Below are 21,116 nucleotides of genomic sequence, written 5' to 3'. Positions count from 1 at the left end.
AAGAACAGACACAAGTTTAGTTACCTTTTATATCCCCTGTGGTATGGGCTTTGCCCTCCACCCACGGGACTGTGGTGTTCGGGCAGGGTACGTTTGACCCAATCCCCGGGACGACACGGACGTGCTGCCAGTCCTGCCCCGTTGCCTCTGCTGCTCCACCTTCCCTCTCCTGGCAAACAAATACAAACTCTTATACCATGGGTATAAAAAAATGGGAAAAAGACTAATGCATCGCTGTTGATTTGTATACTATGGGTGATTTTGTCTGTTCTTCAAAGTACCCTCATTGTGCTTTCATTCGGTGGTTTCCTTGATCCGTACTTTAGTCCTGATCTCAGTCTGCAGCTGCCAGACTTTCCCAAAACTTTCTCCTCTGGGGAGCTTCACAGACAAATCCTTCCCTAGCAGATTAAGCATCCTCCTTTTTCTATTTCCTGTGTGCGAAATAGCTGTATGATGTCAGTGGAAGTGCTTACGTTCTGCACATCTGATACTACAGTGCAGCTCAGTGTCTGCCCGGTATCTGCAGCCTCTGTTTACAGTGGCACGTCTTGCAATTCATTAATGCTGGCCAACCACGAACATGCATACGGGCTTAAAATAAGTTCTAGCTGCTATCTGTCAGAGGCTATTCTTTGGGCTGCTGCAAATAGTCACTGCATGTCATCTAACGTATGGTTCATAGGGCTATTTTGGGCTATTCAAATACAAACGGGCTTTGCGATCTCCTCAGCTGAGGGTATCTGGAGTATCACGTTGCCCTGAACTCTGATACGGATCATACCACATTTAACACAGTTCCCAGAAAATCCTGCCTCTCTGTGCTATGAAAGGTTACTCGGGAGCCGTTTTCACCAGTTCAGTTAACTCACGAATCTACAGTGAAATAAATGTTGAAAAGATAAATTTCCCTTTTATTCTGCTTTCGATAGTTTTCTGTCAATCTTGAGAGGTAATTAGATTTCATATGTTGCAAATTGAGCCATCACAGCTACTGAAGTATCAGAGCTGGATAACGGTCCACGAAACAAAACCCGAAACAACCAACTGAAAAATCTGTTAGAAACTGGAAGGACACCAGTAGGAATAATGGCAGAGGAGAATGACTTGCACCTCACCTGGCTGACCAGAGGATGGCTGTGGGTGGAAAGTATCATGCAAACATGAAGAAGAAAGTATCCTAAGACGCATGAGGTATCTCCAGCTGAGAGAGGAAAGTGTTAGTGCCATTTGTATGTGGAATAATACTACGCTTAATTCTTGTCACACACATTCAAAAGCATTGAGGAGACCCCTAGAAGGGACACTGTGATGGTCAGGGGCATGGACAGTCAGTGTTATCCACAAACCTCCTAAAAGCTCCAGTATTTCATGTGATGTGCACACACAGTTGATGCGGGTGACAGCCTTACCCTCTTGTCCCGTTCGGGTTCGGACTGCCAGCCCGGCATCACGGCTGTGCTGTCCCACACCCTCTGCCTGCCGCTGAGGCTCCTTTGTAGGCTACGGTCTGCTGGCTGTCTGCCCAGGAAAGAAAAACATCTGAATTAGTTCTAAATCAAGTTAATGCATTCCAGTGACATATTTAATGATGTCAGCTTCCACAAACCGCACACACAAATGACGTCCCCGCTACGTTGACATGCTTTACGCTCCACTGAGAGACATTCAGGATCTGTTGACACACAGAGATACTTGGCATTTGCTGAAATGTGAGCTGAGGATCTAAAAATAGGGCAGAGTTTTCTAGGCTGGAGTGGGAACAGTAACCCAGCAGGCACTCACTGAGGGCATGGTCAGAATAACACTACAGTCCCACAGCGACGCCACCAATGCCACCCCCCCTAGAACAAGGGTGTTCCTTTCAAGTTCACAGATCATAAATTAAGTTCATTTAAATGCATTCTAATAATAAAACCTATATTTTACTTTTTATATCAATAGGACCAGTGGTTGGGCATCCATATAGATCACACATTTTTGGGGTGCGTTATCCCTTTTAATGTATTTTTACAATAGCTGACCTAATGAAGACTAATCTGATTTGAGGCTCAAAAAGCTTCCTCCATAGGAACGTTAACTAGCACATCTACCTTTTTTCTGTCAGCTTTCTGTACGCCCTCTAATTGCCTCTTTGTACAGTGGATACCAAAGGAGTCTGATATTATGCAAGCCTGGAATTTTAACACATAGAGCCAGGGTCTGCTCTTAGTTACTGATGTGAATGTTGAGTATCTCAAACAGAGCTACATCCATACTGGCACTAATTTTATATATGTTACAAGTACTTTAACTTTGTCAGATCTTGCATTACCTGTTAAATAGTTGAAACAAATACTTCTTGTCATTCAGGTAGAAGAGGACACCCTTTTCACCAGGCAAATGCCATGTCCATGGCGTGGACATGGCATGTTCAGCAATTTATACTGCAAGAAAAATAGAGAAGAGGGAATGAGGGGACCCACCTTGCTTGGGAAGTTATAAGAAAGAGAAACATAACTGAAAGATTTGGAGCTTGTATTGCTTTATTTTATACCTAGGAAGGGATTCCCACATTTCTGCTTCTCACAAGCACATCATCTGAAATATCACAACAGATGGGATCTCACCTGGGGTTCTCCACTCTGACATGCTAAAATATGGTGTGGTGAGGCCAGTTCCCTGAAATCTACCGGTCGGCACAACGCGAGAAAACCACCACACAAATGCAGTCTACAGGCAACGCTCCAGCGGGAAGTAGGAGTTTTGCTCTTTGTACCACTTGTCAGAGACCAGCAGGATGCCATGTTCGTGCTCGAGGTTCACTGCAGCAACCGCTGTGTCACTTGGCTGTTCTGGTTTTGTTCTTGTGATGAAAAGAAACATGGGGATTTCCTCCATTTTAGGTTGTCTGTTTTTTTTAAAAAAAAGTCTCTGTAGGTAGAGACAGTAACTTCCATTAGGCCAGCTAGTTTTTGGAAAAGGTAGAAAAGCTTTGAGAAAACCCTTCTTTGCATTCTTTTAATTATTTGATTCAGTAACCCCAGGTGGATTCAGACCCAGACAAAATGCGCAGCAGCCCTGCACTGATCCAGACTTTCCGCTAAACCACTTTTCATCAGGTCCTGACCTAAAGCTCCGCTGCCCCAGACACCCTGTTCTGCTCTTGGATTTCAGTCTGGAGCTTCAGGTGTGGCATTTTTTCTTGGGCAGAATCAGGTTATTATCTGGAAATTCAAGCTCCTGATGCCCTGGCAAAAGAATCACATCAGGAAAAGCTTTAATTAGAGAAATAAAACGTGTTTGGGTAAGATCAGTTCATTTCTTTCAGACATTTTATGTCATAGGCAGTGTCAAGGTTTTTACTTTTTGTTCTGCATCAGGAGATGCTGAAAACAGAACAAAAGACTTCTTTCCAGTATCTCAGGATGTGTCTACGTTGCGGCTGTAGTGCTATTGAGAAATACCTGAGCCGAGTTTAAAAGAACTGGTTTGTGTACCCAAGAGTAGTAACGTGGAGTTTCACATGAGCTTGTTTCCTTGGCAGAGAAGCAAAGCAAACTGGCCGAGTCTGATGTGCTACCTTAACGTACTGCCGTGGGTAAACGGGGAGTTACTGAAGGTACAGCTGTGGAGGGAGGAAATCCTAGACAGCAAGTGATTAAAATCTATTGACTGCATTCCTTATCACTGAGATTTTTTTCCAGCCTACAGTTTTGCCTGAATAAGGACCTTCTGTGTTTCTGTCTCCAACTTTCATTTTTCTCTGACGCTGAAAATGCTAACAGCTCCACATACAGGAATTCAGTAGCCAGTGTGGGTTGTTTGTTTTGGTTGCCTTTTTTTTTTTAATATTATTATTATTTCTATGTCAAATTTTAATCATGGTCTAATTGTAATTCTTTCTTCAGTACAGAAAAGATGATGTAACTGATTTCTCTTTGGATATGTTCTGCAAGAAATCTAGGGGAAAAAAGTAAAACACACATTTTTTTAAATGCCAGCTGACACTGTCTCCACTGCTCCCAGTTTATCATTATTATTGTCCAGCATTACCACTGCTGGCTACTTAATTGCTTGTCATTTTGGAAGACTGATCAGAGTTTTGGGCAACTGGCACTAGTAGCCAGCAGTCTTGGCAATGACGTTTTAACCACTTATTAATAGACTCAGTTCTTCCTAAGCCATGGAAAGAAAGCTCTGACAGTATTTTTCCAGTTTCACATACAGATCCTTAACAAACAGCGTGACACCTTAATTTTGTGAGCAGTATGCTTGCAGAGAACAGTGCTGGGGCATGGGAGTGGAGCGAGAAAGGTTTCTGAGGAGCTGACACAGGGCAGCTCAGTGTTGGCGCCACTGACCCTTCAGCACTTTCCCCATTTTTTCTCCTCCATACTTCCTCCCTTTCCTGCCTAGAGAGGCACATTTTGGAAAGTAATTTCCCTACCCAGCATATTTAGAAATAGGTTAATGACACTGCAACTTTAAATAGCAACCTAATGTGCAAAGGCAGGATTTATGGGCAGTCAGTTCATTGAGCAGCAGCAGCAGCTCCCTGGAACCGTCCCCCGGCAGCGCAGCCAGTGCTGTGCAATGACTCTGCACATTTAGTCCAGAGAGACTGGGAGTCGCACCCTCCGGTGCGCTCATCACCCCAGGGTGAATTACCTCTGAGCGAAAGGATGGCTGTGAAACAGAGATTTCAGGCGGTAGGAACCCGCAGACTTTGAACCCACAAGAACACTTTCAAGCTCCTCAGGTAGAAGGATTTTAAGTGGATTGTTTTAATAAAAGGTACATCGTTAAAGCCTCTGTGTAAAGAAAAGCCCATACCCTCCATCGAGTAATCTGGCATGCGATGCCAGAAATCTTGCTATACTGGCAATGCAGCAGAACGACAGTTCCCTGAATTCAGGAGAGTTCCACAGGTGCTAACAGCCCCAAATCTTGTTGAGTGCAGATACTGCTGTCAGTGTGTACTGACTTCCTCCATTAAAAGTGAGATGTCAGACATCAGAATTCCAATATTGAGGCCAAACTGCTGCATTTGTAACGTACCAGGCATCACACACCAGAATTTAGCTAAGGTGCCAGATATGATTAATCACAGGTTATCGCGGTGCGTCATCCTAAACAGGACAATGATTAGATACTGCAAGAAGTGCCAGATACAGAAAAAACCACGACGCAGACAGGAACAGCCACTAGCCTTAGATGTTACAATTACGGAGTCTGGAGACAGGAACTACCAGCGTATTCAACAATTAATCACATGGTAATTAATCCCAATGAGTTGGAGTTGTTTACGCCTAACAGAATCGCTCAGTACCTTACCTTCCCAGTGTGATATTTAATTGATGCCATTGCGCCCCGCAGATGTTGTTAACACCTCTGTTGTTATAAATATTATGTGACACACAGCAGGCAGTTCGGGCTCTGGTATCTCCCGACTGTGCCTTGATCGTGCACCATCAGAGGTGAAACACCGCTACGCCACACGCCTGCTAATTCAAGACCTGGGATACTTATCGCCTGAAAGCAGCAGATTTTTATCGCTGCTTATTGTATGTGACATATATTTTATTTTTATACATCTATGAATTGCTTAAAATCTAAACTTGCACAGCCATCTGTTCTCACTACTGTTACACTCCCATTTTTTTTCTCCCAAACTCTGTTGTACCGTGTTCCCACCTTGTATCTTGTCTCGAGGCAAATGTGAGCTTTTCTCAGCGAAGGCTGCCGTTTACCCTACTTCTACAGTTCCTCACGCAGTAACGATCCGACGGGTACAGCTGGATTCTACTGAACTTAAGAAAACGCAGTATGTATTTTTATTTTATATAATTAATGAACACCACCAGCTCGCAGGAAGCACATTTTAAAGAGCTACATAGTGGATGCTAAACTACTGCAGCTGGGTAACAGTTCATCTGTTTCACTGCCTGTAAATGTCCAGTGGAAAGCCCATTTACTGCCCATCAATCGTCCCTACGACAGGATAGTTCTGAATTAATACTATAGTTGGCTATGAAGTACTTCCAGGATACTAACAGCAGGAGTAATCACTATTCAGCATTAAAAAATGGGTTTTTTAGGATTTTGGTGACGAAATTTAAGACATCATTTTAAAACTGATCCTGCGAGATAACGATGAGTTTTGATAAAGCCAACGTATGAAGCCACATTCCTTGCTTCCCTGAATCCAGGATATTGGCTGCTCTACTTGTGCCAGCTGGCAAAGATTCCCAAGGGGCTGCCTGCCAGGTGTGCGCTGTCAGAACTTTTCTGTGCCTAGACCTCTCCTCCCTTGCCAGAGACTATAAGGAGATGATGCAGGAGCCAAAAATACGAGCTGCTGTTGGCATGGCTGGCAGACTACAGTCTCTTGGGCTGAATGGAGTGAAAGAAAGAATTTGCCTTACGATTCCTATGTACCTCTGAACTGTGTTTCCTTACAATCAAGTATAGAACACACTGGGTCAACACAAACTTACCAGTGTCCTCAGGCCCTGAGATTCGTGTTTAATGGATTACTGAGCCACGGCTACGTACCCACAGCAGCAGCAGAATTAACCTTCTTTATTATACTGAGATTTATTTTTCTGTCAGCGTGGGTTATAAAAATCTGATCTGCTAAAAATTAAATGCTTGCAAGTATTTTTAGGAGTGATAATGAGTTAAATTATTCCTTTCTGAAATTTAGCTCTAACACTTTTTGGAGCCTTCACGTTATGACCAGAGAGCTATTACGCTTTCCAACTTGCCGCATAGCTGAAAGCTCTCGAGAAGCTGCAGCGGGCTACCTGCAGTATGCTGAATTATTCATAGAGACTAACGAAGGTGAAACTATCCCAATGTCACCCTGCGGCCAAGCCTGAGGCAGCTCGGAGGTGGTGCCCCGTGGCGGCATCAATAACCCTCCTCTTCCTCACCTCTCCTGCTCCCTTCTGCTGCCTGACATCAGCCATAAAGCCTTCAGCGGTCGCCTTCCCCCAGCCGCAGTCAGAGATGGGCTGTCTCAGCTACAGCCGGTTCCGCTGCAGCTTCCAGGAATTTAAAAACGACAAAAATTAGAAGTTTGTAAGTGAGAGGCAGGTTCTTGAAAGACTTTGACTGGAGGGAGACAGAGGCAGCGGGTAGGCCCTGACAGGACGGGAGGCTGGCCGCGGAGAACTGCCTGAGGCCCGGCAGAGGCTGGGAGTTCCGCCGTGGCGACCGAGCGCTGCGGGGACGGCGGGGACCGGGCTGGGCGAGGTGGAAAGGGAGGGCCGGGCGCCGTCAGAGGCCTGACACCCCGCCGGCGCCATGACGCGGCGGGGGGCGGCGGGAGGAGGCGGGAGGCGGGGCGCTCCCGGCGCGGCCCCTCCCGCGGCAGGACGAGCTCCTCCCTGTGGCTGCCGCGCGTTCCGCCAATGGGAGGAGGCGGCGGTGGCGGCACGCACGGCCCGGCATGCAGCGCGGCGCAGCGCCTCACTTCCCGGCCGGGCCGCTAAGATGGCGACTCCCATGCACCGCCTCATCGCTCGGAGACAGGCGTGAGTGCGGCCGGGGCGGGCCGGGAGGGGACCGCGGAGGAGCGGGGGCGGGGGCGGTTCCACAGGCCAGGCGGGGCAGCGCCCTGAGGCAGGCGGTTGCGGGGAGGGGGTTGCGGGCCCCCGGCGGAGCGGGGCCAGGGCAGGGCCCTCCCGCGCTGGGGGGGCCGGGCGCTCTGCTCGCGGGGGCTCGGTGTCCAGGCAAAGTGCTGCTCGTCTGAAGGGAGATCGCTCGGAAGTACGGCTGGGGTGCCCCGGTTGGTGGCGTTGTTGCAGTGAAACGGCGAGAGCGAAGGCAGGGCTATGGAAAAGGAGGGAAAGTCTCCAAACTTTGGCGTTTGGCGTTAACGCCGGGGAAAGGCTGCAGGTGTCGGCATGCCGTGGCTCCCGGTGAAGCGTGTAACGTCTTGTGGTGCAGGCGTTTACCGGTCTTCGTCACAGACTTCAGACTGTCAGACTGAAAAAGAAGTTCTAGGTTCATATTATGATGTATTTAGAAAACTTATAGTTCTCTAGAAGTGTGGGGGGGGGGGGGGACGACACACACCAAACAAGCGACCTTTGCTCAGATATGGATAGTGCGTTCAAGTAGTTCTCTCAGTGCCGAAGGGATCTGATTGCCGAACGCTGAAATGAGGAAAAGCCAACTTTTTTTGCTTATGTTAAGTACAGCAAATGCCTGTGTTCCACTGTCATGTATTGTTTGGATTGGCATTTCATTTGTTGGTTGGTTTGGGATTTTTTTTTTCCCCTTTCTTTAGAATAATGTATTTCTTGTGTTTCAGTTTTTGGAGTGTGTTTGGTTTTTTTGACTGATCATAAGAGTTGGATAGAGTACTGATGACTTCTGCGTTCTGTTTCCTTTATTATTGTTCAGTACAATCTCTTTCTTATTTTCCAATGAAAAGTAACTTGGAATTTCAAAGTACTCATGGAATACTTCCTCTTTTAAGTTGCATTTTTTTTTTATGAGTCAAGGAATGGTTTTTTGCATTTCTTGTTACGTCTCAATGTGCTGATGGGTATATATTGAATGGTACATCTGCCAGCCTTTGCTTGTAGGTTGTGGTCATTAATCCCTGTTAAAAGTTTCCTTCGGTCTCATGCTTTTCATTAGAGTTCATATTCGTTAGTGCTGACATGGTATTTATAGGTCTGTAGTTGCTGAGCTATTTAGCTCTGTTTTCCTGGTAATTACTTATATTGCCTCTAGGGCTTGGCCACATCGCTTTAGTTTGCATAGCACGGCCATGTGAGTAGTACTAAAACCCTGGAAATACTGAGTTATGTTGTTATTGCTTTAAACTTGCACTCTGTTCCTGTGGAGACTGGACTGGGCTAGTTTGAGATACAGGGCAAAAAAAAAGTCAATGTTTTTCTATGTTGATGAAGAGAGGAGGGAGTATCCTCATTTTGCTTATATGTCACTGTTAGACATTGCAAGATAAAGCAAACCAAAGACACTGGTGGGATTTTTGTTAATTACTAGATGTCCTGTTTCCTGTTCAAGCCATGAGTTAACTGTGCTGTGTAGGTTGCAAGTTTAATTAGTTTTCTGGTGCTGATTCAGATCGCTATATCTAAGGCTAGACTGCGAAGCCAAATACCCTTTGCATGGAAAAAGTGGTGGATGTTCAGAACAAGATTCCCTTCAAGATACAGCAGAACTGTCACAAAAAGTGATGGCTGCAGTTGGAGGAGAAGCAATTCATACCTTGCACTGACACGCAGCACTCCTTTTGAGAGAAAAATGGCAGTCCTGGTCTGTCGCTTTATGCTTTCTTGAGTACTAAACAAACTGTCTAGGACTCTCCTCCTAGTTAAGCCAGGGCTGTTAATTTCACATAGCCTAGATAGGCTGGCCTTGAAAAATTAGAATTTTGGTGTTTGGAAAAAAATGATAGAAGGTGGAAATAAGTTAAAGTAGTTGCAGTGAACTGTATGGGAGCTACGAAGTTCTGATTTCAGTCCTGGCTCTAAAACTAGTTTGTGATTCTGACCTTGAGTGAGACACTTGACCGCTGTGTGAGTTTCCTTATTTGTAAAGGAGGAGGGTGTCCGTAAGAAGATAGCAAAACAGCTTTTGCAAAGCTTGAGAATAGTGGTGTGAGAGCTAGAGTATGAAAACAGGAATTTTCTCCCTTAACTGGCTTCTAAAAATAATCAAAGAATTTTACCACAATGTGGAAACTGAAATCTGAATGTAAAATGCTCACTAAATACTCCAGGTATTTGGATGGTACAGAGCAGTAAGTGAAGTCTTGCTTGATTTACATTGCACAAGTGAGCAAGAATCTGATTGGTCTTATGATAAACCTTCTGCCAGGCTTTAATGAATCTTATGAAAATGCAGATAAACAGAGATGCTCCTGGTTGTAGCTTTTCTTGCTCATAGTCCTAGGCTGTTTGTGCGAATTTGGCAGTTTGGTACTCGAGTGTTAAATTCTGGGATTTGGAAATGAAGCCACCTGCTTTTTGCTAACAGTGTTCTCAAACATAATATCAGTTATGTATCTGAAGCAAACTAGAATGGTGTGTAATTATTGGATAGTTTCGAACTGTATGTGGTGTGAGCATTCCCAACAACTTGTACAGTTATCTCCTGTAAGGCTGAAAGCTGTGCCAATTAGGTTGATCAAAATGTGATCTTTGTTCACTGACAGAGAATGGTCCTAGTAGCATTTTTTAAAATGCTTAAAGTTGTTTACAATATCTAAAAGGAGTGGGAAATTATGGAATCTTAAGAGTGGAGAGAGACAGCAAGGTAGGCTAGCCAGGGGCTGGTACGAAACTGGAAGTGGAATTCAGGTGCAGTCGAGTACGTTGACAGTTGTCAGTCATTCAGCATTTGGTGCTTTAGCAGAAGGCAACTTAAGCTGGAGCTCTGGAATAGGGGAAAAGTCTCTCTTTGTTCTCTTTCATAAATAGTTGATATGAGAATGTTTTAATAAACTCTGATGTGTCTGATGTTACTGTTCTTGTCCTGATTTAAGATGTATAATAGCTAAGGTACCCATGATGTCTGGTGTAATCATAACTACGTGTGCTGTTAAGAATCTGACTGTTGAAAAATGACCACAATGTTTTTTTTTCAATAAGTAGAACAGACTTGGAATCAGTCACTTAAGCAATTCTGCATTTTTATAGGGAGGCAAACAAGCAGCATGTAAGATGTCAGAAATGTTTAGAGTTTGGACATTGGACGTATGAATGTACAGGGAAGAGAAAATACCTGCACAGACCTTCGAGGACAGCTCAATTAGCGAAAATTCTTAAAGAAAAAGAAAAGCAACTCTTACTGCAACAAAGGTAAGACTGGCAGAATGAAAATGCTTAGTTTATTAATGAAAAGGTAATTTTGTATGTGGGTGGGGAAGATGGTGTCCTAGAGCATTTTCTGTCATCTTTTCTTCCAGGCTGCATGATGCTTGCTTAATACTAGAGCTGCTTTGTATGTCGGGTGGAATATGTACACTTAGGTCCTACACATTAAAACATTGTTCATGAACACCTGCTTATCTGAAATAACTTAAAAGTTTTTTGGTCTGTCTGGAACAGAAAAAGTGCACTAAGTTAAAATTGTTGGAGCCTTTTTTTTTGTAATGGAATACTGTTTCCTGAATTCCTTGGTTACTTGGTTTCATACGTTTATGTGCTAGTACAAGCAGTTGGTGTGAAGACTGTAGATGTATTTATAACAAATAAGTAAATCTTCTGTTTAGGTTTGCTGTTAGGCTGTGCAGTTAAAACCTGGTCTGTATATGACCTGACAGTGGATCTGTGCCAGCACAGCTCCTGTAGATTGCTCGTTATGAGCTGTAATGGTTGAACAGGTGAATGAGAGTTGGATTGTCAGGTGCTTTTAACTCTCAAGCATAAAGTAAAAACATCTTGCTGAATTGCGTAATTATTTCCCTTTTTGACATTTCAGAAAGTGAAAGATACCTGCAGCTAAACAGAAAAATCTAAGCAAAATTCTGCATTTGTGTAATGTGATTTCCTTTCCACTTTGCTCTGTGAGTAGACTTTAATGCTTCCCCAAGTTTAATAATTGTTTTAAGAAGCAACTTCAGATGACAAAGAAAAATAACAGCACAGTAGTTTTCCGTGAAATTCCTATGTATGAGGATCTCTGTTCTGCCATTGCAGCTCAGATTTAGTTACAGTAGCTGGAGAGCTGTCGCCTCAGCTCCACTGCGGGACAGGTATCCCTTACAGCCATCGCAGCTAAAATTGTTGAGGATTTGGAAACATACCCTCTGTCACTGCCACTTGCAGCTCAGCACGTTGGCTGTAGGTCATTAGTGCTGCCAGGATGTGAGTTATGGAAGCGCTCACACCTATTGCTCTGTTATCTTAATGGGGAAAGAAAATGGGAGGTAACCTGTGGCAGAGTCTGATTTGACTTTGTCAGCTGTTTCGGTGGAGGCAGCACCATGCCTCCACTGAAGTACTGACTTAAGTGGAAGCTAATTAGCTTGGGCTATGAGTGACATAAAATATTTGATTTTTGAAATTAATTTTGATCCAATGAGTAATTCTGAAGCAATTGTAATCCCCAGTACTGTAGATCAGAAATCAGGAGTGCTTAGGCTCTAAAACTTGCTCCCTTTGGAGACAGTTTGGAAGAGTTCTTCAGAGACTCAACACTTCTGAGACAAAGACCGAGTTTAAGACTCAGATTATTTCCTTGTTCCTTTCCTGCCCTGTTTCTGCTGAATTCTGCAGGTTAACATTGGAGGATAGTGAACTGAGGGTGAAACTGCTTGTTGCCTAGCCATTGTGCCTGAGTCGGTGTATGGAGGAGTTACAGGTCTGTGCAGCGTCTGTCATGAACAGAGATTTTTGAGCTGTAAGTCTAACAGTCCACAGTGCGAGGGGTATGTGGTGTGAAAAGTCATCTTGTAAAAGGAAGACGAAGTAATCCTTAAACAGGAACAGTTTTTAATCCTGGTTAAATTGGGCTGGATTCACACCCGTTATATAATCATAAGCTCTCAGAAGCTCCTTAACTGTGTCATGAGGCATCCAGTTCCTTAGATGCCAATGTTACGCTTTCAAGGATGGAGCTTATTCTTCATGGAAAGAACAGCTTCTTAGGTCGCACTTCTACTTTTTGCATAGCTTGCTCTGGAAGGTGATTTTTTGTCTGCAGAGAAGTTGTTTCCTACAGATCTGCTTCTGAGTATTTGTGTCATCATCTTTGAAGATCTAATAAGGAATCATTAACCAGAAGACAAACATAGTCTAATAAGGTTAATATTTACTTTTTGACAACCACATATGAGATTTCTCAGCACTAACTCCTTTCAGCAGTTGTTCCAGGATGCTTCTGTTTGCCCAGTGTTGACCCCACGATTTTGATGGACATTACGGAGGTTTTGCTTACTGGCGCCAGTAAAGCCCACTGCTTGCCTGTCCTAGAGTAGGAGTTGGGAGGGGAGGAAAGGTGAGAAAACCCTTATTCCTCAGTGATGGTACTGCGTTGAACCAAAACCAGGATGTCTGAGTCTTATTTATGGTTCTGAAGACAGCGTGGTGCCACGGGGAAGACGACCAAGTGTCCTGAAAAAGATGTGTTTGATCTGCAGGGGCCTGAGCCCTCCCAGTTGTGTGGTTCCGTAGCGCAGTGAACCCCTATACTTGTCCATATGTTAAACGCTAGAGGGAGGCATAGACTGCGCACAGCAGCCAGGGTTACTCCGTGCTGAATTAGGTCCTGTCTTCTGAAAGGTGCTTTGGGATCTAATTCTGTTGACTCACAGTGACTTCTCATACCTGTGAAACGCCTGGTTACCTGTAGTAAGGGTATAAGGCCTTACTAATATAAATATTGACAACACTCAGCAATACAGGAGGGATCATAGCTTGAAATTTGAAGATCAATGAATCTTCCTCTTGCCCATAGGAGACTGTGGGGAGTGTGGAAAACTCTTCTGTGCAATTATAATATTTTCACACCATACATATGAAAATAAATTGGAAATGTCATTTTTCTGGCCTACAAATGGCATTGAGTACTTTATTGAAATACAGTGTAGTTTACATTTAATGATTTCTTCTTTCTACTCTTTTCCGGAGTCTTTATCAACACATACTGCTGTCTAATTTCTAAATGAAATGTATTTGCAGTTTTTACTTTTATTTCTGTGTATGCAAGATCCAATAATAGGTTTCAGCAGAGGAAAAGGTATCCTGGTTCATAGAATCATAGAGAGAACGTACAACATCCTCGTATGTCAGTGGCACACTGAGCGTGTTCTAAGTATATGACGAGGGACTACTTTAATCACATGTACATTCCAGGTTGAATTATGTGCTGTGTATCTCCAACTGATTGAGTTTAGCAAGTGACTGTTATATTTGACTGAAAAAATAAAATAAAAAAAATCTAGAAGTGAAGACTAGTTTTGTTTTTTTGTTTTGTTTTTTTTTTAATCTTAGTGTTTTGTTAAAAGAAACTTTCTCCTGTGTCATTTACCTCTACAACTTCCTGTGAGTGTGTGAATACATGGTAATCTGAAAGACAAATAGGTAGAAAGCATCAATATAAATAGATTGTTTTGTGTCTTTTTGTACTTGAAAAAAAAAAAACCCATGGTGAAAGCTATGGAGTAATTCAGTGTTTTACCCTTTGTCTTAATGAATTCAGTTAATGCTGAATATGATTATGCAGAACTTTTTTTGTATCTTTATCTCCTCTGTTTTTCCCATCCCAAAATGTTGTCTGCATAATATGAAGAAAAGAGTAAAGAAGAATAAAGCATACTTAACATAGAAAATTAGAGGTGAATTTTTTTTTTCCTTTCCTGATTTGAGGATATTGTTGTTCTTCTGGTTTGAATAGTGACTGAAAATAGATGCCAAATTAACTTTGGGCGGTGTGGCTCTCTGCCAGTGGGATACCAGTTTTCTAGTTTTAAACTCAGCTCCACTGTGCTGCTATTTATTTAATTTTCCTACTGCATTAATCAAAGCCATTGTTTTTTCCTCCCCTGAATTAGCACTGGAGAAAGTACTGCAGAAAGGAAGACCAAGAAAAAAAGGTATGTGGGGAACGATGGCAAACTGTGCAGCTGTTTGTGTGTGATCTTGCACTGGGTATTGCGGCAGGCAATTTGGAAGGGGTGTGTGGGGAAAGCCAACATGGCAAATACAGTTTTGATTTTACTGCTATTAGCCTGTTACAGGCATTGGTGTGACAGACATTTGGAGAATTTCTACTCCTCCCTGTCCAAAACCTCTAAATTCTTTGTACTCTGCTTTTCTCCCTACTGATTGCCCTTTCTCCAAGTACTAACTTGAGCCAAGAACTCTTTCTCTTGGCATTATTTCTACCTCACTTTGCAGTAATGTTTGCTTGGGAATTCACTTCTGTCTTTATTAGCAAATTCCTTTCAGGAACAGATAGAATCCTGACTGTAATACTGCTAATCGTGTTACGAGTTTTACTTATGGGGGATGTCTGTACGGTTATAGCCTCATTACCTCTTCACATTTAGTTGACAGTCCTCTGCCTCTAAATCTGATCTTCTAAAAACAGTTTTAGGAATATTTTTAAAGACTCGGCATTTTGCTTTGTGTGGCAGTCATTAAATAAGCCACAGCAGTTTTTTAAAACACGCTTTTATTTTAGCCTGTTGTGTGGAATGTGCCTTTATTGGAATGCTTCTTGGTGAGTGTTTGTCTTCTATGCTCAGAACGTGTTTTATCAAAGGCTCCTTTCTCAGTAGTGTCCATTTATTGTTGGAGTTACTTAGGACTAGTGAGATCATAAATTAACTGATTTCTAAACAATGTCGTTCAGACCTCTTGCTTCCTCAGCTTTCTTATATGCCACGGTCTTCCGCTTGGCATAATGATTTTCAGAGTATTTGAGGTCTAAACCAATGCAAAAATGAAAAGAGCAAAAGGATTTATTGGGGAGGGGGTGGTTTGGTCACTTTTTCCTTAAAATTTTAACATTCTTCTAGGTTTGAATCGTTATCTTGTTTTTATGCAAGCACTGAATCCATCAATATAAATTCCTTTCCAGATTGTTTGCTATTTATATTTTTATTATGATGCAGGAAGAATTAAATGTGAAAAACTCAGCAAAGTGTTACCATTGACTATGTAAGTTCCAGATTTAAAAAAAAAAAAAAAGGCAAGAGTTAGAGTTCTGGCAGTAGTGAGCACTAACCTTTTACATAGTGAATGTTTGTTTCGATATAAACAGCAATAAGTAAGCTACAGGCTTAACCAGAAAAACGAGAACAGGCGAAACAGCTGTTGTAGAATCTTGTGACCTCAGGTGACACAGAGCTGCCTCCTGGGTGCCTGTTGGCTTCAATCTTCCCATGCGGCGTACTTGGGTTATTAATTGAAAGACCACTTCATGCTTGGGTCACATAAATCTGCCTGTTTGAAGGGTAAAATCATGTCTTAATTCACTTGCTCCTGCAGGCACCCAGTTGTGATTGTGCCCGAAATTGTAGATTAGATTTAAGTAGCATGTTTAAAATCACCTGGGGTTGTTAGATGATTGCAACGGAATTAGAAAGGACAAAAAGTCTGAGAGGGGTGATAGCATGTGTTACAAAATGCAGCAGTTATTCCACGATTGGTGCAGGGAATCATACAAGATGTTAACATTTATGAACTTGTTTTGAGGAGCATTAATGCTTGTCTGCTGGAGAAATTTTGTACTTTGGTGTAGTAGATCTACTGATCTACAGCATCTGGCTTGTCACATTACCTAATTAGGAGAAGGTGAAGTAGTGAATTTTATTTGCTTCCATCTCCATCCTCCTTCTGTAACTACCAACAGGCCACATATTTCATCACCTGAAAACAAGTATCTGCTTGTTTCTCCTCGCGTAGGTCTGGCTATTGCTTTCCTCTAGGAGGAGCAGTATTAAGTGTTGATGTTTCTGTGAGTAGGTTTCAGATTACAAGGTAAATACTGGAGGTCTATGGACTGCTTCTGTGGGTTCTGGGAGAGGTGATTAGGAAATGAAAGTTCAGTCACAGTTGTCGTTCAGGGGATCCTCTCACTGATTCCTGCCCATATAAATGGGTTTGCATATCTAATGAAACTGCTTAGATTTAAACTACTGGTCCCTTTTTTTTTTGTTTTCCACCAACAGTAAGCCTGTATTTAACCAGCCCTTATGCGTTAATATTTAATAAACAGCATTGTGTCTGCACACACAGAGGTAACAGATTACAGATGTATTATAAAAACTTCAGTGGTTCAGAGCTTAGTACATGCGTCTGGCTTTGTCAGCCGACGTGACCATGGCTGATATGATGAAAAAACATTATTCCTTCTCTAATAGCCTTAACATAGGCATTTCCTGAGTTGTACTTAACCAAACCCTCTGATACTACATTAATTTTCTAATGGAAAGAAGATTCTGCATTATTATATCTAGCATTTTTGCATGCTTTTTGGTTAACTTGGCAGGAAGTGGAGCGAATTAGTACCTTTACACTTTGTTTGGAGAAAGATCTATGGGAGAATTTAATTGTACCTTATTTGAATTCATACTGCCTTAATCAGAGACCTTGATCTTGAGAACAGCAGTCTCAGTAAGGGCTCAAAATGGAAAAAAAAAAAAAAAATGCCGAGGATGCAGAAATCCAATTTGCTGTGTTCATGATTCTGTCTTTATCTTTGATTCCCCCCCACCCTTGCCCACCCCTTCTCCTCCACCCTGAAAACATAAGCATCCTGTAGTGGCAAGTAATGTGGGTTCTTTTGCCAGGAGTAATCTAAGAACAGTTTCCGTTGAGTACAATTCTAACATTTGTGAAATCACTGATGAAACTTCCACTGACTTTTACATTGCCAAAATTTCACTCCTTACTACAGTGGTATGCTAGGAAACTGTTAATTTTTCCCTGAGACTTTAGTAGTGCAGGACATTGGTATTTCTCCAGCTGTGTTGTTTTATTTAGCCAAGTCAGTAAAGACACTCATCGCAACTGTGAACAAGATCCTTGCCAGCTTTCAACCTGAACCTTTTTCTGAACTCCCGTTTTGGCTTACTTCGTGTACGTGGTGTCACTCTGCTCAAATGGCCAAAATGCATTCCTTCAGAATTGGAAAAGGAGCAGGAGGGGGTGGCATGGGAATTTGTCTTAGCTTGTCAGACCTGGAAATTTTCAGACCAAATAACTGGTCTTTGAATTACAACACAGTATAAGGAACACTGTGTAATGAGTGCTGTCTCTAGCAGCCTTGTTCTCATCCGTGTATTTGTGTTCTTTCAGATCTAAAAGCGTGACCAGTTCCAGCAGTAGTAGCAGTGCCAGTTCAGCTAGTGATTCCTCATCTGACAGTGAAGATTCTTCTACCTCCTCTTCTGATGATGATAGTGACAGTGATGAGAGCTCCTCTACTTCCTCATCTTCTTCATCCTCGAGTAGTACTTCCTCTTCTTCAGAGTTCGAATCGGATTCTAGTTCCTCCAGCAGTAGCAGCAGCAGCACAGACAGTAGTTCTGATGACGAGCCACCAAAGAAAAAGAAGAAGAAATAGTGTGGTACAGTCTGAACTGTTGTTTAGTGAATGATAACCCTCTTCAGAGATGCTTTGAGCACGTGGCTGCCAAACAGTTTAACTGGTCAACATTTCTACTGCTAAAACTTTCTAAATGTTTTGCATAGTTGTTCATAGGACATGAAAGGTATTAAATGGCACGTGAGACTTGCTGAAAGAGTATTTTTGTGGTTTATCCTTTTATGGAAAACTTTACTTTTTTAGTTCAGAAGTCTATCATCAGATTTGTTTATATGAGCTAAGGTCCAGTAACCTGGATGTTTACATGCTGGAAAGCAAAAGCTTTTTAGTGCAGACCATGCTGTGCATCACATGCTACTACTCTGTTTATGACAGCTTCACTTTACATTTAGAAAATCCTCTAAACTATGAGAAGCGAAAGTTTTACACTGCTGGCTGTAGAGCTCTGTCATTGTTGAAACTGAATGCACAATGTTGCACACAGAGGGCCTTCCATCTCACTGTTCACAGATGTATTATATGCTGCTGGGCTTTTTTTTCTGACGGCTTTTCCTGACGCTTCCAGGTCGAGTCTTAACTGTAGCCTAGAACTTTAAATGGTGTTCAGTTGTTAACGGTCAGTATACTACTTGTGATGTACAGGGGCTTTAGCCTTTTCAACTCGCCTGTTTCCTGAGCTCATTTGTAGTGTTTTCAGAGACAGTGTCTCTTGCAGCAGTGTCTGTGTAAGAAAGAGGAGCAGTGCACAGTGGAAGAATTATGACTGATGCTGCTTAGGAGTTTCATCTTTGTGCCTTTTTTTTGTAAATTAAATGTATCCTAGAGAGAGAAGGGCTTCAGTGGGTGTTTTTCAGAGCTCCGTTAGCTTTCCATGCAAAGTATGGTCAGTAAAACCAGAGAAGTAGTAACAAACAAAAATGGGCGCTATTTTCAAGGAGAAAGGAAAAAGGCTATTTTCACTGGATGCTCGGTAAGAAAAGGAGTCGTTTTTAAATAGAGGTCCCAAAGGAAAGTTCTTCCCTTTTGATATTTTTGCAAAAAAAATCGTTGTGTAATGCAAGATTACAGATCTGTGTTGTTGGGCACATGGTGACTGGCATTAGAGTCTGCAGTATAATCGGTCCGTTGTTTTTATGTAATTGTATGTACGTGTCTGTGAAAATCTGGCATGGGAGAAGCAAGTTAGTGCAAAAAAAAAAAAACCAACAAAAGCAAAACCCAAACATACTGCAGAGCAATTAGTGCTGGTTGCACATTGAAAGTTATTTGTTCTTTTGGTGGATTGAAGCAGTTGGCATTAGTATTTTAATTTGTGATGCAGTCTCCTAAATTTCTTACTGTTTGAGTGCCCTTTTTTGAGGAGGAGGCATCACATGTGGAAGAATTCCTAAATATCTTGGTTTAGGTAAAGTATAGTAACTAAACTATTTTTTATATTTTTATGGGAAAAGTAGTGTGTAGAATTACCTTTGAATAAACTGTGCTTATTTAAATGTTTGAAAATATGTATGTTGTGTGTCTTAGTCTGTAATCTTTACTGTGTTTTACAGAACACTCTGCAGATTGTAAATAAAACTACCAGAGAATTGTTTAAGTCTTCTTGAGTGAATGTACCATTTAATGGGAAAAGTTAATAAATTATTAAACAGTAGTTGCTAAGTTCATGCTTACTGCAAATCCAGGTGTAAGTGACACAGTAGTTAAGCGTGTGTGTGGAAGCCCATTGGAATGTAGGGTGTCTCATGGCGCAGGGTTCAGGCCATCCCAGCAGTTCCAGCGAGCCATGGGTGATAACTGAAGCGGGTGGGGTGGTGAGGTTGCTGACGGTGACCCCTTCCTCGGAGGGAGGCTGCTGGAAGAGGGGTCTGCAGCCCGTCCGGGTGGAGGTCCCATGCTATGAGGAACTTAGGCTTTGGTTCAGTTGGCTCAGCTACCTTTGCCATCCTGTCAGAACCATCTTGTACGTTCGCTTCTTTGCTGCCAACATTTGTGTGCAGATGGCTTTGTCAGAAGTGCGTTGCCTTGCACAAATAGACAACTTCCTGGGGAGAAGTATTCTCTGCCAAGAAAAGGGAAGTTTAAGGTTGTCGGAGAACTCCTAAACTAAAGCTAGTTGACCTCAGGGGGTTGGTCTCTTCATACACCTGCTTACGTTTGGTGTCTGCAGGCAGGCAAAGTGAGTTCACTCACAAAGGCAACAGGAAACGCTGGTGTATGTTAGGTTCTGTCAGCAGGAGCTAGGATAAGGTAGCTTAATTACGGGTGATACGAAGGAGGCCTTAATTTAATTTCTGGTCGCTGTTGGCTCGTGAGTGGAGGCTCAAAGACACGGCTTGCTGCTTTCACTGTGTATCTGGTATGGCCAAACACTGACTAATCTGAGACCAACCAGATTTTAAAAAAAGTTTGGTTTTTTTTTTTTAAATTGCCTTTTCTGTTTACTTTGTCTCTACATGTTCTTATTTTACAGAGCAAAACCCACCAGCCTGTCCAGAGCCTCACCAGTTCGTCTTTCACTAGATCACATCCCGATACCTTACTGGATGCTCTGATGCAATTTTATTTTTTTTCAACAAGAAAGGTATTTCATTAATTACAGTCTTCCACAGCTCTCCATTAACTATAAAAGATCTATATTTTTTTAAACCTACCCAGTGGAAGTTTGTTATATTTCCTAAGCAGTTACCTGTGTAGCTCTGAACTGCCTTGATTTTTATCCCTCGTTACCGGTGACGCTGCCACTGCTCATTGAAGGGAAGCAATGGGCGCGGTCTGGTACAAAGCCAGCCCCAGAAGGGGCCTCACCTGTCGAGGAGAAGCAGTGCGAACGGAGGGGCCCGGGCCGCTGTTGAACCGAGCAGCTGCCAGGCGGGGACCGGCTTTGGGCCGCCATCACCGGCGCCGCCCGCCGCCGCCGCCAGGGGGCGGAGCGTGCGGCAGCCCCGCCCCACCACGTGACGCTAGCGGCGGGAGGAGTGGGGAGGGGCCCAGCCCCGCCCCGCGGGGAAGTCACGTGTTGGCGGCGTCCCTCCCACGACGGCGGGTCACGTGAGCGGCGGCGGGGCTGCGGCGGCGCGGGGGCTGCCGGGAAG

At 43.0% G+C, this 21,116-nt stretch overlaps 1 protein-coding gene across 1 annotated transcript; it reads left to right on the top strand.

Annotated features, from left to right (window-relative positions):
* The first annotated feature begins 7,431 nt into the window (after nucleotides 1-7,431).
* ZCCHC10 (zinc finger CCHC-type containing 10) lies at nucleotides 7,432-19,623 on the top strand. The gene is made up of 4 exons (XM_086758596.1): nucleotides 7,432-7,520; nucleotides 10,665-10,826; nucleotides 14,522-14,563; nucleotides 17,775-19,623. Exons 1-4 carry the CDS (start codon nucleotides 7,480-7,482, stop codon nucleotides 18,040-18,042), a joined length of 513 nt encoding a protein of 170 aa, XP_086614722.1. The 5' UTR covers nucleotides 7,432-7,479; the 3' UTR covers nucleotides 18,043-19,623.
* The last annotated feature ends 1,493 nt before the right edge of the window (nucleotides 19,624-21,116 follow it).

Source organism: Chlamydotis macqueenii, chromosome 14 (assembly GCF_036417535.1).
Source record: "Chlamydotis macqueenii isolate bChlMac1 chromosome 14, bChlMac1.mat, whole genome shotgun sequence".
NCBI classification, from domain to species: domain Eukaryota; kingdom Metazoa; phylum Chordata; class Aves; order Otidiformes; family Otididae; genus Chlamydotis; species Chlamydotis macqueenii.
The sequence above is the reverse complement of the archived record's forward strand: the minus strand, read 5'-3'. Positions and strand labels throughout refer to the sequence as shown.

What these genes read in the sequence shown, in the direction of transcription:
- ZCCHC10 (XM_086758596.1), top strand. Translation starts at nt 7,480, where the DNA reads ATGGCGACTCCCATGCACCGCCTCATCGCTCGGAGACAGGC. An exon ending in CAACTCTTACTGCAACAAAG is followed by an intron (nt 10,827 to 14,521) that starts GTAAGACTGGCA and finishes CCCCTGAATTAG; the next exon opens with CACTGGAGAAAGTACTGCAG. An exon ending in AGGAAGACCAAGAAAAAAAG is followed by an intron (nt 14,564 to 17,774) that starts GTATGTGGGGAA and finishes GTGTTCTTTCAG; the next exon opens with ATCTAAAAGCGTGACCAGTT.